Source organism: Stigmatopora argus, chromosome 5 (genome assembly GCF_051989625.1).
Source record: "Stigmatopora argus isolate UIUO_Sarg chromosome 5, RoL_Sarg_1.0, whole genome shotgun sequence".
In the NCBI taxonomy this organism is placed as follows: domain Eukaryota; kingdom Metazoa; phylum Chordata; class Actinopteri; order Syngnathiformes; family Syngnathidae; genus Stigmatopora; species Stigmatopora argus.
Window position 1 is genome coordinate 2,538,932 of NC_135391.1, and position 17,029 is coordinate 2,555,960.

Below are 17,029 nucleotides of genomic sequence, written 5' to 3' on the forward strand. Positions count from 1 at the left end.
CTACCTATCAGCAGTGATTCTGATCCTGTTCATCTGACTGCTGTGAAGATCTCGATTCTTCTCATAGACGTACGCCTGGACGCATTTCTCTTCAAATTCATGGAGCTTCTTTCGGTCGCCATGGCCTAAATAGAGCTCTGGAAAAAGCAGAACAGAGAATTTAATAGTAATATTATTTATTTATATATTTATTCATGTATTTGTTTTTTAACTTACTTATTACCTATCTATTTATGTCTAAAATGCCTTTCCTATTTCTGCATCCTCACTCTTGCTACTGTGACAACGAAATTTCCCGAATACGGGATGAATAAAGTTATCCAATCCAATAACCACGCAATTATAAAAAAAATCAAATAATAGTATACTCACTAAGCCCAGAGCTTCTTTCATCTCCCTCCGGATTCCCATTGAGTTGCCTGTAAACGGCTTTCATAGCAAAAGTCAGGTGACTCAGGAGAATCAAAGGTGGAGGCAACCACGGTCTGTCCTGATAGGTCATGATGTAGCGGTAGCGGTTGTACTTCCACAACTTATTGGAAGTTGACGCCATATCGAAGTAGATGTTGCTGAAAAAGCAAAAGACAAACCTGAGCTGGCTTGACGCTCAAACTTTGAACGATGCTGGCGAAGTTACTCACTTGAAAAATGCGATGAGAATGTTGACCATGATGATGTACTGAAAAAACATGTAGACGGCTTGCAAAATTCCCGTCAGGAACGAAGCGGGGGCGCACGGGTGGCCATCGTCGCAAGCTGTGGGGGAAAAAAAAGTGAAAATGTGATGGAAACATTTGTAACGGAAATGTTATTTTAACTCAATGGCCGCCATTGACGGTGAAAAATGTCCGACCCATTTCAGCTCGACACTGTCTATTACCGTCAATGGAAGCTAAAGAGTTAAAGCCTTTTTTTAGGGCTACTAACGATCTATCTCCGAAGCGTAAACCTCGCCGTAGATCATCCAATAAGGCTGGAACACGACGTCGCGCGCTAAACTCCACGACGGTTTTTCATCTGGCGACAGGATGGCTTTTCTGGATACCCCGAAACTGAGCAGTACAATGGCCATCATCACCACAATAAAAAACATGTTAGAGGTCTGGATGGGGAAAAGAGAGGGGAAAATAAGTGACGTGAACTTTTGTTTTGAAATTTTGCAAACGTAAAAGTGCAGAAAAATGACCATTTTGGTGATCATGGTGAGGTAAGGCCCGGCATGTTGATTGACAGCCAGCAGATCCATGACCCTGACGAACCAAAATATAATGTCCAAGGAGTAGGCGATCCGTCCGGCTGTCCGGTACGGGTCGTCGTGCCAACGGAGGACCAGACCGAACAGGAAAAGTAGGATGGCAACAAAGTCAGATAAGTTCCAGTACTCGGAGAACCAAATCTTCAGCTTCTGACTCAGCTTCCTTGGCTCGGACATTAGCACCTGATAAAAGGGGTTTACACAAATACCAGTATTAATCATTCAAATAATTGTCCACATTCAATTAAGTAATAAAGTTGCTTGGTTTTCGCACCTCTCTAATTTTCTCCACTGCTGTAGTCAATATGTACCAAATGACGAACCACTCCTGGGGACTGGGTCGATCCTCCATCTTAACTAAGACGGTGTATGAGAATAACATCACGAAGGCTAGGTATGACATCTAAAAAAAAAAGATTAAAATGGACCGATTTTTAGCCGGAAAATGTCAAAAATACACCAAGCATTTGCTATACAGTGGTACCTCTACATACGAGCAGCTCTACATACGAGCACCTCTACATAAGAGGAAAATTGAGCAAATAATTATCTCTAGATACGAGAAACATTTTGAGATGCGAGAAAGCCAGGTGGCCAGGACATGAGAGGCCGTTGATCATTGTAGCGCACTGTCTTTTTTCCCGCATCTCTTTCGTGTATAACAGATATCTACGAGCACTGGGCGGAGCGATGCATTATCCTGTTTTTGGTTGATTTGTTTTTAGTTCATTTCAATGGGAAACGTTCGTTCGAGTTACGAGAAGATCGACATACGAGCTCAGTCCCGGAATGAATTAAGCTCGTATGTAGAGGTACCACTGTACTGCAGAAGTGAATATTTGCAGTTGATTATTCTTGATCAAAATGCACGACACCTACCGTATAGAACCAGAATTTAACAACCGGAGCTGTATAGAAGTCGTAGAATTTTCGGATCCAGGACACGCTATGCAAAGTGATTGGGGAAAAGCCTTTGGATCCTGAAGCAAGACATCGGTTCTGGGATGGCAGCCCATGCTCTGCATCCTGGTTACTCTGGGATTAGGAATATCCAAATAGTAAAGCGTATGACAATTTCATCTGGGGTTTACATATAATGTGCTGTTTATTGTACATACCACGTGATTCGTTTGCTCTTTCGCTGCTCCTGCGTCACGTCCAAAGCGAATTGCTTCATTTGACTGGGGTACATGGCACATTTCCGCTTTACTTTTGAATTCCAAAAGCAAAACAGCAGGAGGCAGAAGAAGGCTCAAAATGATCTACAAGAAAGCCATAAAGTCATAAACAAGAATTCTCATGACATCAATCGCCAAGGTACAATCAGTAGATTTGATCCAGTCTGTAAGTTTCCCTGGGACTTGCCGCAACTACGCTTCAATTCGGCACCCTTTATTGGTAATGAGACACATCTTAGCTACCCTCCCTACGAGCTCAGTGCCGAGTGACCAGAACAAAATTTTAATAGTTGGATAGTTTTGTTTTTGTAGTTGGACACAGAGCCATAAAATATGACAAAACAAAAATGCAATCAATGCTAATTATGTGTGGATCAAATATATATATACCGTATTTTCACGACTATAAGGCGCACCGCATTATAAGGCGCACCCTCAATGAATGACACATTTAAAAAAAATCTATATATAAAGCACACTGGATTATAAGGCACCCTGTCTATTTTTGGAGAAACCTTAAGACTTTTAAGTGCGCCTTATAGCCATAAAATATGACAAAAAAATGCAATCAATGCTAATTATGTGTCGCTCAAATATATATACCGTAGTTTCACGACTATAAGGCGCACCGCATTATAAGGCGCACCCTCAATGAATGACACATCTGATTTTTTTTCCATATATAAAGCACACTGGATTATAAGGCGCCCTGTCTATTTTTGGAGAAACTTTAAGACTTTTAAGTGCGCCTTATAGTCTTGAAAATACGGTATATATAGATATATATATATATATCCTATTCATGAACATTACCTTTAAAAAGGAGTTTTTTCTCATCTTACCTTTAAAAAGGAGTTTTTTCTCATGTTGAGTGGCCCGGTCCAAAGATCCGTAAGGAGCGTCTGAGTACACGAGTGCGAGACAAAAGGTCTGTGACACGAAGAAACGGCGATTTGCAGGCTGGTAAAATGGCTCCACGCTTCCATTTCCGAAGTGAGGAGCTTCATTGCCATCTTCTCGTTCTCACGAAATGCACAGTCTAAGACGTTCACCGCCAGCTGGCCAAATTCCCTAAGACAAAAAAAATGCTAGGATCTTCATTTCAAATGACGACAATACAAAATGAGCAAAAAATGCTAACAGGCAGCCAGCAAATAATGATTCCCAAATTAAGGCTGTAGTGTCGTGGTGTTGGCGGGTCACATTCACGCCGACGCGGGTCTCATGTGGGCCGGACTAGTTCATTTTTGGCCTGAAAAGATAACTTTATGGCACGGAAGGATGAGCATCTAAGTCACAGGTGTCAAAGTGGCGGCCAGGGGGCCAAATCTGGCCCGCCGCATCATTTTGTGTGGCCCAGGAAAGTAAATCATGATTGCCGACTTTCTGTTTTAGGATCAAATTAAAATGAAGAGTACGAGTATGAGTGTTCAATTCCCCTAAAATGCACGTTTTTGGATTGTGGGGGTTAAAAGGAGAAAGAAATTCTGATTTTAGTTTTTCTGATGAAACACCTCGTTGTCACTCACAGTGAATACGCTTTGAAGCGTTCGGCAATGTGGTCGTCCGTGCCGCTTTGCCGCGCCCCGAAGGCCATGGAGCGGTACATCTTGCAGGCCACGGTGGCCCGAGCCAGCGCCTCTTCGCCGTGCTGCCACAGGAACATCGCCATCTGCTGACGTCGCTGCAGCACGGCCCACACGAAGACGTCGTTGAAGTTAAAAGAAAAAACCAATGGCGTTTGGCGTAGACCACCGGATGGCCGCACGGCCTTTTGGCTCGGACCTTCTGGTGCGTGCTGGTCCTAGATTGAAAAATAGGGATGGAATATTCAACCAAATGGATCCAAGAAAGAAATGTAAAATAAACAGAAATGTGAAAAATTGTAAAGATTACATAACATCTTACTTTTTAAACTATATGACAGATATGATATAATTTTAAGTCACTTCATGAAATGACAGTGGTGGGCCGTCAGGGCCTTCAAGGCCTTCTCTGCTGGCCTAAGAAATATCTGAATCATATATTATATTTTGTCCATCAATATTTATTAAATAATTCCAAATTGTCTGTTAGCTTCCTTTCATTGCTTTTCCCCCTGGTTGCACTGCTTCCAGATGTGTGTTTTCATATTAAAGCATTTAACCAATCACATTTCAGCCATTATTTGTTGCCAGGGTCAGAAATCTGCCTCCAGACCTTCACAATCAGTTTTGCAGGCTCTGCTGCAATAAACAAGCGTCGATAAGACTGTTGCTTTAACCAATCAGATTTCGGGTTGGCAACACCACAATGCCTTGTCGCAGGCGTAGGGATACGTCATTTCCTTCTCGCAGGCGTAGGGATACGTCACCACTTTCACCAACTATGATTGGCTAGTGATTAGCCAGAGCTACCAAACTATTTGGAGCGAGATGCACAAGCAAATATATTGTTGTGTTGATTTAAAGCCATTTTCAAGACGGACTATGCCAGAAATACGACAGGACAGGCTCGACTTTCAGCATTAGCTTCGATGGCGATAGAAAAGAAGGAGGAAAGAAAGGAGGACGGATATTGTGTACAGGTAAAAAGGATTTTTGGTGAGTAAAATATGGCTATATTCCTAAATAATATTTCAATTGTATTTTTTTATCTGTCGCAAGCTTTAGCTGCAGTAAAGGTTTTATAGCCATAAAATAGTTTTTGAGGGTTGGATTGATTCGCTGAAGGCGTCGCCAGAAAATTCACGGACCGCCACTGAAATGACATACACTCGGAACTCGAGTAAGGAAATGGTAGAATGTAGAGTATTTCTCCAGAACTTTTCTTACAATGATTTGAAACGTAGCAAAAATGGAATGAATTTCTTACCCACCTTGCGTTTGTAAGGCTCAGCCGTTCGAAAGAAATGGGGGTGCTGGGGACTTTCGATCTTTTGCGAAAAGGCTTTCATCACCATTTTTTGTCGGGATAACGATGAGGTACTGACGCGTCTACTTTCCTGGATTGACCACATGAAAGAAAATCATTAAAAAAAATAAAATTAAAGTACAAATCAAACAAAAAAAAGGAAAGAGAAACTTGAATACATTCCAATAGTGTTCACCTTGTCCTGCAGTCTGTTGTAGGCTGTTCTAAAATGTTTACGGGTATAAGTGCTGCGATAGGCTCCTCCAATCAGGTACTCGATGACCAATCCCATGTCAATGAGAGACATCCGGTAGCCCAGTGGTAAGGACGTCTGCAAAAATATAGTATTTTATTTGGAAATGCTTTAAATCACTGACAATCTACCGTATTTTCTGGACTATAAGTCACACTTTTTTTCATAGTTTGACTGTAATACTCAAGTGAGAGATTTTTTTCCCCTCTGACTACAAACAGCTTGTTAAGTTGTTTTTTTAGGGAATAGTTGTCTGAAAAACAGTTTACTATTTTTTACCAAATGTTTGTTTTCGGGTTCTGATTTTTTATTTTTTTTATTTTTTTTTTTTTTTTTTAAATGGAGCTCCCAAAATTGCAACTTGTATTTTTTTTTCCCTCTTAATTGTGTATTCTTTGGCTGGTGCGAATCAGACTCAGGTACGACTTATAGTTACAAAAATAGGCGACATGTTATTCCAAATATGTTGGCATTATTTTGAAAAATTACCTGTTTTACATCCTCCACAAGGCGAAGAAGAAAATCGTCAGTCAGTCCCTGAGGCTGAGAATTAAATAATTCCATAATAAGTAAAAACAATAACAAAGCATAGTTCACAAAGTGGGCGGAGTTTAAGGGAGTGCAGCTGTAAAGGGGGCGTGGTCCGGTAAGGGGAGAGTATAAAACAAATGTAAGATAATGGAATATGATGCTAATGCTGTTTTATAACAATTTATAAAGGGGCCCATTTATACTGGTCGCACCGGGTCATGTTTCAGAACAAAGGACAAATATTTATAAATGAGTAAATGATATTTTCTAACCGTGTTATAAAGTTCCTCCAGGCGATCCACGGTGAGGAAGTGACTCATAGTCATTCCGTTGTCGATCAGAAGTTTGACAAAACTGACGCGATCCATCACCAAAGCATCCAGCATGGCCTTCTCCAATGAGCCCACCTAAATATTAAAGATTTTACAATAAATAACAAGAATGAACTTAGTGTTAAGTCATAACATTTCACGTAATCAAGTGATTACCTTAAAAAAAAATATTAGCAGTGTTAGTCACCATTCCAATTATAATTGATCCCATCTCACACCCAAATGAACTACCATATTTTGATGTTTAATACACCCCACACCCCCATTTAATATATTAAACGGCAGGGGTATATTAAATGGCGCACAAACGGGAGGCTCAAAAAGGCAAAAATCATTTAATATACCCGGGTATATTAAACGGCAAAATACGGTACAATGTATACATCGACTACTTCCTTCTTGATGATTTATTTATTGATTATTTATCTGTTCATTTGTTTGTTGTTGTTATTTGTGCACTTCCGTACTTATTTATGTTGTGACTACTTATGTTGACTACTTATTTATTGATGATTTATTTGTCTGTTTGTTTGTAGTTGTTATTATGCACTTTATGTTGAGGCTTTAAATCTCATTATTCTTGTATAATGACAATAAAAGCCTTCAATTCAATTGATACATGAATAAGTTGCAATCACAGTCTCAGTACCATACAGAAAGCTGAAGAATTTGCATATGCGCAAATGGGTTCTTAGAACATCAGAATATGAACTTCAGTGGCAGAGTAAAATGCAGATTTTGTTTTACCTGCCAATGCTGTCCATACACCAGAACATTTTTCTGTGCAAGGTCCGCCCTGTCCCAGGCGAGAGTCATGCTCAGCTGCTCACCAGCGCTTGCCTTTGTTCCTGTTCGTCACGCAGATCAATGCAAAACATAATAGGCAAATGATTTAAACAGCTTCAGACATATTGCTACTATAAGTAAACTCTTTGGCTGCCATTCAAGGCCATCGCTGTCCACTTTAGTTTAAAGCCCAGTCTTATTTTTTAAAAAAAATCAGATGTCTATCCCGTGCTATGATTCCCTAGTGCAAGCGTTTCAGACTCGGGTTGGTTCGCAGGCCGCTTTAACGTCAACTTGATTTCACGTTTTTAGATATAATATTTAGATTTTTTTTAAATAAATTGATTAAAAGAACTGGATTAAAACCCCTGAATATTCAGTTTTTTATAGATCTAAAACAATGTTTAGTTTAGCTTTTTTATATATTTTTAGATTTTACAAAATGATTTTTGAACTAAAAACACAGAAAATTTTGATTAAAAATTACAATTATTGATTTAAAAGGGGGGAAATCAGGAAATTTAATATACATCAATAATCTTCATTTTACTTTGATCCTAAAACAGAAAGTCGGCACTCATGATTTACTTTCCCGGGCCACACAAAATGATGCGGCGGGCCAGATTTGGCCCCCGGGCCGCCACTTTGACACGTGCCCTAGTGTATCCAAACCAAGGTTCAAATGAAACAAAAAATGCCAAGTACCCTTGAGAATGCTGGTCAAAATGGCGGCATCTGGAGCCATCTGGTCTTCTGACTCGGAATCAAAGATGGTTATCTGTAACGTATAGTTGAATACAGTAGGGCGCTCCAGACAATTGTACAAAAAAAGATCAAATATAATATTTCTTGAACCTACTGATTGTCTGTGATCCATACATTGCAGGAGGAGATGGCAAAGGTGAGATGCTTCCTCTCTATCAATGGCAAACACCTCTGCAATCCTTATAAGGAAGTCCTGTTTAATGTCTTCATCCAAGTGTCTAAAACACAATTTTAATGCGCTTTCATGAAAACATGACTGTGCTTTTTAGCAATGTTAAAGACAAACTCAGGGGTACACACCTCTCAATACCGGTGTGCTTATATAAAAAGGCAAAGAGGTCGGCAGCCCTTCCAGATCCCTCAAAAACAAAGACCGGCACGGGTGGGTTATTGCTGACGTAGTCCAGAACGGTGGACACGACGGCGGGTCCTCCTTCGATCACCACACACAACATTGGCACTTTCTGGTTAAGTCCTATGGAGAGCACATAGTAAAATAAATTAATGCTAATGCTAATGTTAATGATGATAATTCTAATGCTAATGCTAATGCTAATGCTAATGCAAATGCAAATGCAAATGCAAATGCTAATGCAAATGCAAATGCAAATGCTAATGCTAATGCTAATGCTAATGCAAATGCTAATGATGATAATGCGAATGTGAATGTGAAAGCGAATGTGAATGCTAATGCGAATGCTAATGCGAATGCTAATGCGAATGCTAATGCGAATGCTAATGCTAACAATGCTAATGTCCATGATGCTAATGCTAATGATGCTACTGATGCTAATAATAATGATAATGCTAATGTTAATGATGCTAATGGTAATACAAATGATAATGTTAATGCTAATACTAATGATAATGTTAATGCTAATGCTATGGATGCTAATGCAAATGCTAATGTTAATGATGCTAATGCTAATGATGCTAATGCTAAATAGCCTAATGATAAGGATAATGATAATAATGATAATGACCTCACACAAGCACAAGGAGAACGTGAAACATCCTAGCCGAGAACCCAAAGGTCCGTGTGCTAACCAAGTCTCTGAGATGGGTAGAGATTTGGTTTTAATTACTCAATAGTGTCACTTAAAAAATATGACTCAAGTAAAAGTAGCATTACTTAAAAAAATACGACTTCTAAATTACAGTAGTCATCCAAAAACAAATGACTCAAGTACAAGAAAATTCAATTATTCATTCATTTTCTAAACCGCTTATCTTCACAGGGGTCGCGGGGGGTGTTGGAGCCTATCCCGGACACCAGGCGGGGTGGACACCCTAATTTGGTGACCAGCCAATCACAGGGGACGAGGAGACAAAGAAAAAATCCCTCATATCTAGGCACAATTTAGCATAGAATTAGCCTAGCATGCATGTTTTTGGGGTGTGGGAGGAAACCGGAGTACCCAGAGAAAACCCATGCAAGCCTGGGGAGAACATGCAAACTCCACACAGTAAAGAACCGACCTGGGTTCGAACCCACAACCCCAGAACTGCGAGCCCGGCGCGCTAAACACTTTTTCACTGGACTACCTAGTCATCCCTTATTTTCCTTCTTGTGGAAAAAAACACCAAATTGACTCACGGGGGTGAATTTTGAGCAGTTGAATATGTTTCTCCAGTTTCTTTCTAAGGCCTTCTTGGCAGCCGTATTTTCCCAGCGTCCCATCATCCACCAGGAGAAAGTGGGAGTGGAAACCGTTAAGATAGGCCCTCTTCGTCAACGGGTTCCCCAAAGGCTGGTAAGGCCGGAAAACCTGAAAAAAATGAAGAGGAGAGTATCTTCAGCAAATGCTATTAACGAAGAACAAAAATGGAAATCCATACATCTCTTCCTATAAGATCCTCGTTGTTGTCAATCAGGCCCCAAGGTGTGATACCGATAGTGTTTCTCTTTCTCAGATTGTGACCACCGTACGTTTTCACGGCCTCGCCCACGTATTTGGAGACCCCTAGAGAAGATTGAAAAGACAGCAGTTGATTACCGCACAGCAAAGATGCCACTGAAAATGTACTGTATACGAAGCTAGCAGCTGGTTTTTGTTTTGAGAGTCCAGCTGTGTGGCAGTGGGCGGAGCTTCCTGCATCCCGTCTCAATTCAATTTGAAATCTTGGGCCTTTTGATACCTTATAGCACGTGTCAAAGTGGCGGCCCGGGGGCCAAATCTGGCCCACCGCATCATTTTGTGTGGCCCGGGAAAGTAAATCATGAGTGCCGACTTTCTGTTTTAGGATCAAATTAAAATGAAGAGTATAGATTTATATTAAATTTCCTGATTTTCCCCCTTATAAATCAATAATTGTCATTTTTTAAATCCATTTTTTTCTGTGTTTTTAGTTCAAAAATCATTTCTAAAATCTAAAAAATATATATAAAAAGAGCTAAAATAAACATTGTTTTAGATCTATAAAAAACTGAACATTCAGGGCTTTTAATCCAGTTCTTTTAATCCATTTATTAAAAAAAAATATCTAAATATATCTAAAAACGGAAATCAAGTTGACGTTAAAGCTTTCTTCCTAGAGTGGCTTGGTTTGTTTGTTTTTTTTTTAAACTCGCAGCCTTCGTTTGTGGACTGGTTTTGTTACTTTGTTTTCCTTTTTTGGTTCAATAAATATTACAACACATCTCCAGAATTGAGTTATAACTTACTTCCCTCTTTGCAGACCTTAAAAATGTGTCAGTATGCACATGTAAACTATGTATTTTCTACATTTTTTCTTACCATTGTGCTTTTACTGAAAAAAGCATTACATACAACCAAACAAAATTCACACGAGTGGATACACGGTGCTCGTTATTGTCGTGGAGGAACAAAAAATATTTGTATGTATTTATTACGGGTTATGTTGCTATGGAAACAGGCAATATCAATTGAGAAGGCCAAGATGACACTTACCAGTATTGATACCATCGGTAAGTATCCATGCACCTGTGCTGCGGGCTGCCGTGATCAGGCCTTTGCTGAAGGCTTCTTTGACTTTGGGAGGAAGCGTGAAGTTCTCCGAGCCACCGTGGACTGTCAGTAAGAGCTTGGGCTTGTCCATCTGCCATTCCCTCAGCATCAGCTGGAGCACAGCTTCCAGCTTCGAGTCGACGGCCAATCGCACAAACTACGAAGAAATCGTCAGGAACTGTGACGGACTGAGCTTGACGTATTTGCAAATATCATATAATATAATAAATATTTTAAAAATCATTTCATTAAAGCGGCGATGGAAGTCCGAACTTCTCCAACGGTGCCTTTGGAGAAAGAAAAAGCTAAGCTAACGCTAATAGAGTATAGCTGCGAGTGTCATGGGCACAAACATTGATTCACTTTTTTTGGCCTCTGCGTAATCTAGAAAATTTCTCATCTCATTTTCTGAACCGCTTTAACCTCATTAGGGTCGCGGGGGGTGCTGGAGCCTATCCCAGCTGACTCCAGGCCAGAGGCATTTCTTGAGGGCTCACTTTAAGGCTAAAATATTTGTCAAATTGATGCTCATATTAGTTTTTCTGGATGAAAAATTCTGGCATCCGATCGGTATCCTGGAATCATAGCTTGAAAAAGAAATAGACCAGATCACAAATCCAAAAAAACCCTAAAAATGGCGTGGAATCAAGGACATGCTTAACACACGGCTAATGGAAAACCTGCACCGTATAACGACTGACCTTGGCCCGACAGACTCGCGTTGCACTGTCCTGAAAGTCTACGGTCCCATAGGCGTCGGTCGGACTGGCGCTAGCGTGGAGATCCGAGGACCATTCCTCTTCCAGGTCTTGCTCAGGACCAGGGAAAATGACCATTCGGGGGGGCGTCTCTTGCCAAGAGTGTCCCACCAGTAGACGACCACAACAGCACCTAGATTAGAGATTGTTTTTTTGCATTGCGAGCCACCTTTCAATTGAACGTCCCAAAATTATCTACACAGTGTATGCAAATAGGGGGGGCGATTTTGCTTTACTGACATTTAGCTGAAATTATGAGTGGTTGCAAGATAAAGTAGTTTTCTTAAAGCATACCTGATCAAGTTTTGACATACTTGACATACTGGACTGCATCTGTAACAAAAGGCCATTTATATTAATAGTATAAAAAAAATCTATCTAATCCACAGGTGTCAAAGTGGCGGCCTGGGGGTCAAATCTGGCCCGCCGCATCATTTGTGCGGCCCGTGAAAATAAATCATGAGTGCCGACTTTCTGTTTTAGGATCAAATTAAAATGAAGAGTTTAGATGTATATTTAAAAAATCAATAATTGTAATTTTTTAATCCATTTTTCTGTGTTTTTAGTTCAAAAATCATTTTGTAAAATCTAAAAATATATATAAAAAAATGCTCAAATAAACATTGTTTTAGATCTATAAAAAACTGAATATTCCGGGCTTTTGATCCAGTTCTTTTAATCCATTTACATTAAAAAAATATCTAAATATTATATCTAAAATGGTCCGGCCCACATGAAACCGAGTTGACGTTAATGCGGCCCACGAACCAACCAGAGTCTGACACCCTTGATCTAATGATTCTTTTTTTTTAAATACAGACTATGACTTTTCTAAAATAATGGCCTGTGTGCATTTTTTACTCTATTGATTGTATATGATTGTTTTTTTCACTTCCTACCTTTTTCACATAATCCTAAAATCTTAACTGATTTTGCTCAAAGTATACAGTTAATAAAATTTCTTCCATATTTGATTCAGCGTGTTTTCTCAAAATAACGTGAAATAGCAGCACAGGAAAGAGCATAATTTTGCACCTACTAATAATGCTTAAGAGTTAAAGATTGCTGTAAATAAGATGCAAGTTGTTTACAATAAATATATGGCTCTTGAAAGAAATGTGGTTGTACCTGTGTAGATCTCTAGAAGAGGGGATAAACTTTACACATTCTCTTTTAGAAAAGGTTTCTTCAATCCAGGACTTTTGTGACTGAAATGTCAAAAAAGTAAAGTGATCATTCACAAATATGCATAAACATGATCAAAGCGTAACACTGATAACATGCATTTTTTAAATTCCAAATTGTGGTCTTTCAATGTAAGCGGACAAGAGTTATGTAGTTTTTGTCAACAGTATATATTAGAGAGCTTTATTAAATTATGAGTTAATATATTTGGGGTTTAAAAGGAACTTTTAGTCCTGCGAAAACGAAAAGTTGAGGGAGAGTTTTTAAAGTAAATTACGGTATTTTCTTCATTACAGATCCCATTAAAATTAAATGGTGATAGTAATTCTCTAAAACAGCATTTTCTTAAAGTCCTGAGTGTGTACCATTTTGAAAAACATCGAACAATGACCCAAGGTGAAGTATTGTTGTAAGGAAATACACACATAACATCCTTTTCCTGAAGTTTACGTGCATGTTGGTAACTTGCCCCCTCCCTGAGACAACACTAACTTTAAAACGCATATTTACAGTAAATGCAAAACAATCCAATATTGTTCATTGATATTTCGACCTTAAAAAAAGAAAAATAACTGGAAAAAACTCATCTGCTCTTTTTTTGTCCACTAAAACCCAATCGGTGTCTCAACAAAGCACTAAAATCACGTCCAGCTTGCATAAACAGTAAAAGTATGAACTTGCACTCACCTCTAAAATGTTTACTTTTGACCTTTAAAAATGCAAATAATTGGGAAAACTTCCTGCTCTTTTTCTTATCCACCAAAATTCAACCGTTAGTCTTAATAAAGTATCAAAATCGCGTCGATCTAGCGTAAACAGCACAAGTATGAATTTGCACTCACCTGTAAAATGTTTGTAATCAAGCATGAAAAAAAGAGCTGCCATTCGAACGCCTGAATTTTATTTTAATAACATTAATTCGTTCGGGAAACGTATTTAAAAAAATAACATGTCATGTTAGTAATAGCGTAAAGAAAGGTTCAAGAACTTACCATAGTTTGAAGAATTAGGGAGTTTTCGTCGTTTAGAACACGCGTGATTTACATTATTGGTAGGCAATCAATCAATGGCGTCCTTCTTATCAGTGATTAGAAGTGCAACGTTGCCTTTGGACTTCGTCTTAGAAAGCACACTCGAGACTGGTCTCCACATTTAACTCGTTCACTGCCTTTAGTAGACATAAAAATAATTTCACATGAGATGGCTGCCATTGACGTTAGTGAACGTCAAATCCAATTTGACGAAGAGGATGGGAATTCCCAGTCAAAATAGATTGGACGTCCATTGCTGCCAATGAGTTAAAACACTTGCTTTCCTCGACAGTTCTACATGATAATAAACGTTTAATTTTTTTTTTAAATTATTATTTTACCCTATTAAGTGATAAGTGCTACAGTATTATGTTGACTATTTATTTATCGATTTTTTGCTGTTATTATATCTACTGACTTTTTTTAAATATAATTTTACCCTATTAAGTGATCAGTGCTACAGTAATATTATGTTGACAACTTATTTATTGATAATTTATTATTTGTTTGTTTATATGTCCACTTCCCCACTTATGTTGTTCACTACTTAGTTGTTTACTATTTATTATTTGTTTGTTGTTATTTGTGCACTATGTGGTGAAAGCCTTAAATCTCATTATACTTGTAAAATGACAATAAAAGCATTCATTTCAATTCAAAAGGTGGTGAGCTTTTATTTATTAATCAGCGTTTTTAGCATGAACGCTTCTTTCGATTTTACGTCTATTGACTCCTGAGGTCTTTCCTAAACCAAAAATAAACAAATTATTGGTGTTGGAAAATTGTTTTCTCCATGCGCCAGAATGCTAAAAATAAGAAGCACAAGACAATTCGGCAACATTTTATTATTAAACTAAAGGGAACATAGTCCATTGACAATTGAGATATGTAAAACCAGCTGCACCAATATATATATGATCCAGATTTTGTCCTCAAATGGGTCTAACATACAGTATGGTTATTAATGTTGGCTCAACATTTTACAGAACAATATTTCAGACTGCTTAACAAATATTGGTTAACTGGTCAAAGTATCCCTCCACATTTCAAGTCATTTAAAAATATGACCTTAAAAATCGTGCCCATTTCCAACAACCTTTTTAGCTGCTTACAGAAATGCTTCCCTGTCAGCTTTCCATTGCATCCAAAATGTCTTTAATATTAGAACTGGATTTTATTCTGGAATGTTCAGCGGTTTCTTCCAGCAGGGAAAGATCCAGCTCAGGCAAAGGGACTCTCCAGTACTGGAAAGAGTTGTATGTGCAGTCTTCAAAATCCGCGTCTGTCTGAAAATAATTAATAAAATCACGGGAAATGCACGTTCACCATAAAGTAAACATTGAGGATGTTTACTACAATTCCAGTGGTTTCTTTTATTGAACAAAAGTGGGATGTTGGCAGATAAACAATAAAAAGTAGAAATGCTACCACCTAGTGGTCAGCAGGAGAACTGCTTCCCCTCCATCACTAGCTAATATTAGCTTATCCGCATTCAGTTTAGTTATTAAATCATATATACCTTCGTAGTGTCACTCTCCAATTCCACTGGATCTTCTCGGCGTCGTTTTCTAGATGTTGTTGTGTTATATTCGCGAGAATTTCCGTACGTCAGTGCGCGTGACGCACAATCCCCGCGCGGCTCGGGTTTTGTCGTCTCGCGATAAATAGGAATTTCATTTTGCGGCATATCTGTAAATTCTACGCTACGTCGCCTTTTCATGCAATTTTCACTCAACAACGCCGGTGTGCACGAAGGACTCACGCCCACGTTAGCAGCCATTTTCTCGGGATGCAAGTCGACAACACGGCAACCCGGCCGTAATTTTCTCTTGGAGGGTGACTGGGAAAATAAAATGCCGTCGGCGTGTCTCTTCGCCATGAGAGGGAAAAGTGCCAATTTGGGGGAAAATGCGTAAAAGCTGACAATGGCTTCACATTGACGAGAAGGATTGCTCTCCGGATGTCGTTCTTATCCGCGCTGCTGAAGCTGACCAATCAAGGAATAGCACTGTGCACAGCCCCTCCCCAAAACACCGTTTCTTCTTCTTTAGTTATAAGCGATAACCTGATCGCAATGCACACTGCCACCTAGCGTACGAAAGCGTTAAGACACCATATTGGACGGGTACACGTATAGATATTTTGACAAGTTGGATCGTGAAATTTAGTTTTACGGCACTAGAATATGCCTCAAAAGAAATTAGTCGATTAAAATAAAATAAAAAAACGAACTGAAGGGTCAAACAACAGAAAAATAATAGAAAACACATATTTACAAAGTCATAAATAATTAACAAATTAGACAAACATTGCATATATCAGCTAACATTTGAACAAGTGAGAAAGCCTTGCCTAACATTTCAGCTGTACTCAACATGTCCCAAAGAAAGGCAATGTAAAGCTATCTTTAAGCAGAAAAATGCATTAGCCCTGATGAAATGTTATTAAAATAACACATGCATAAATGAACTACAATAAAAAAGAATATTGTATGACACTTTTGTGTAAAAAAAAAATGCATATTACTGACCCTTAATTGTTATAAAAAAATGTTTTGCTTTATTCAAGTACAAAATGCAAAAACATTCCTGCATTTTAAATGTATGAAATGCTCATTCATGCATTATTGTCCATAGTGGCTGGTCTCGTTAGGGTCAACTGGAGGTGAACTGGAGGCAATCCCATTGGCAATTAATCTGGTCTTGTCATGGGCATTTTTTTAAATTAAAAAATAATATTAAGACACATTGTTATAACAACGAAGGACAATTTAGAATCTTTCATCAACTTAACATTAATGTTTTGAGAATGTAAACGTAGCCTGAATTTGAACCCTGAAATCTTTGTACAGATTATTTCTGTTATATTGAGTTGCTCACATTAACATACCTGTCAACCTCTGCCGATAACTGCCCTTATAAATGATTATGATTCCCCTTACAAACCCCCCAAAAACCTTACAAACACCGTACGACGAGTCGTACGGTGTTTGTAAGGTTTTTGGGGGGTTTGTAAGGGGAATCATAATCATTTATAAGGGCAGTTATCGGCAGAGGTTGACAGGTATGCATTAATAATGGAGGTTTTCAAATGA

The 17,029-nt window shown here is 38.7% G+C and overlaps 2 protein-coding genes across 2 annotated transcripts; both read right to left on the reverse strand.

Moving 5' to 3' along the window:
- LOC144074307 (transient receptor potential cation channel subfamily M member 6-like) lies at positions 1 to 3,446 on the reverse strand. The gene is made up of 8 exons (XM_077600673.1): positions 3,276 to 3,446; positions 2,135 to 2,290; positions 1,530 to 1,658; positions 1,187 to 1,438; positions 928 to 1,102; positions 642 to 756; positions 373 to 569; positions 1 to 137 (listed from the first exon to the last, which is right to left on the reverse strand). Exons 1-8 carry the CDS (start codon positions 3,444 to 3,446, stop codon positions 1 to 3), a joined length of 1,332 nt encoding a protein of 443 aa, XP_077456799.1.
- A 512-nt stretch (positions 3,447 to 3,958) lies between these two features.
- On the reverse strand, positions 3,959 to 13,705 carry trpm6 (transient receptor potential cation channel, subfamily M, member 6). Its single transcript, XM_077600674.1, has 16 exons — positions 13,592 to 13,705; positions 12,848 to 12,927; positions 12,014 to 12,052; positions 11,663 to 11,852; positions 10,905 to 11,118; positions 9,832 to 9,956; positions 9,590 to 9,761; positions 8,293 to 8,467; positions 8,087 to 8,210; positions 7,933 to 8,005; positions 7,189 to 7,289; positions 6,382 to 6,516; positions 6,068 to 6,121; positions 5,522 to 5,656; positions 5,291 to 5,416; positions 3,959 to 4,237 (listed from the first exon to the last, which is right to left on the reverse strand). Exons 4-16 carry the CDS (start codon positions 11,795 to 11,797, stop codon positions 3,959 to 3,961), a joined length of 1,848 nt encoding a protein of 615 aa, XP_077456800.1. The 5' UTR covers positions 11,798 to 11,852; positions 12,014 to 12,052; positions 12,848 to 12,927; positions 13,592 to 13,705.
- Between the last annotated feature and the right edge of the window lie 3,324 nt (positions 13,706 to 17,029).

Excerpts from the sequence above, each read along its gene's own strand:
- trpm6 (XM_077600674.1), bottom strand. The coding sequence starts at position 11,797 with ATGGTCATTTTCCCTGGTCCTGAGCAAGACCTGGAAGAGGAATGGTCC. Across the intron at positions 11,119-11,662 it reads CGCGAGTCTGTCGGGCCAAG|TTTGTGCGATTGGCCGTCGA; the intron begins GTCAGTCGTTAT and ends ATTTCTTCGTAG. Across the intron at positions 8,006-8,086 it reads GTATGGATCACAGACAATCA|ATAACCATCTTTGATTCCGA; the intron begins GTAGGTTCAAGA and ends TATACGTTACAG.
- LOC144074307 (XM_077600673.1), bottom strand. The coding sequence starts at position 3,446 with ATGGCAATGAAGCTCCTCACTTCGGAAATGGAAGCGTGGAGCCATTTT. Across the intron at positions 1,439-1,529 it reads CAGTGGAGAAAATTAGAGAG|GTGCTAATGTCCGAGCCAAG; the intron begins GTGCGAAAACCA and ends CCCTTTTATCAG. Across the intron at positions 570-641 it reads ATTCTCATCGCATTTTTCAA|CAACATCTACTTCGATATGG; the intron begins GTGAGTAACTTC and ends TTGCTTTTTCAG.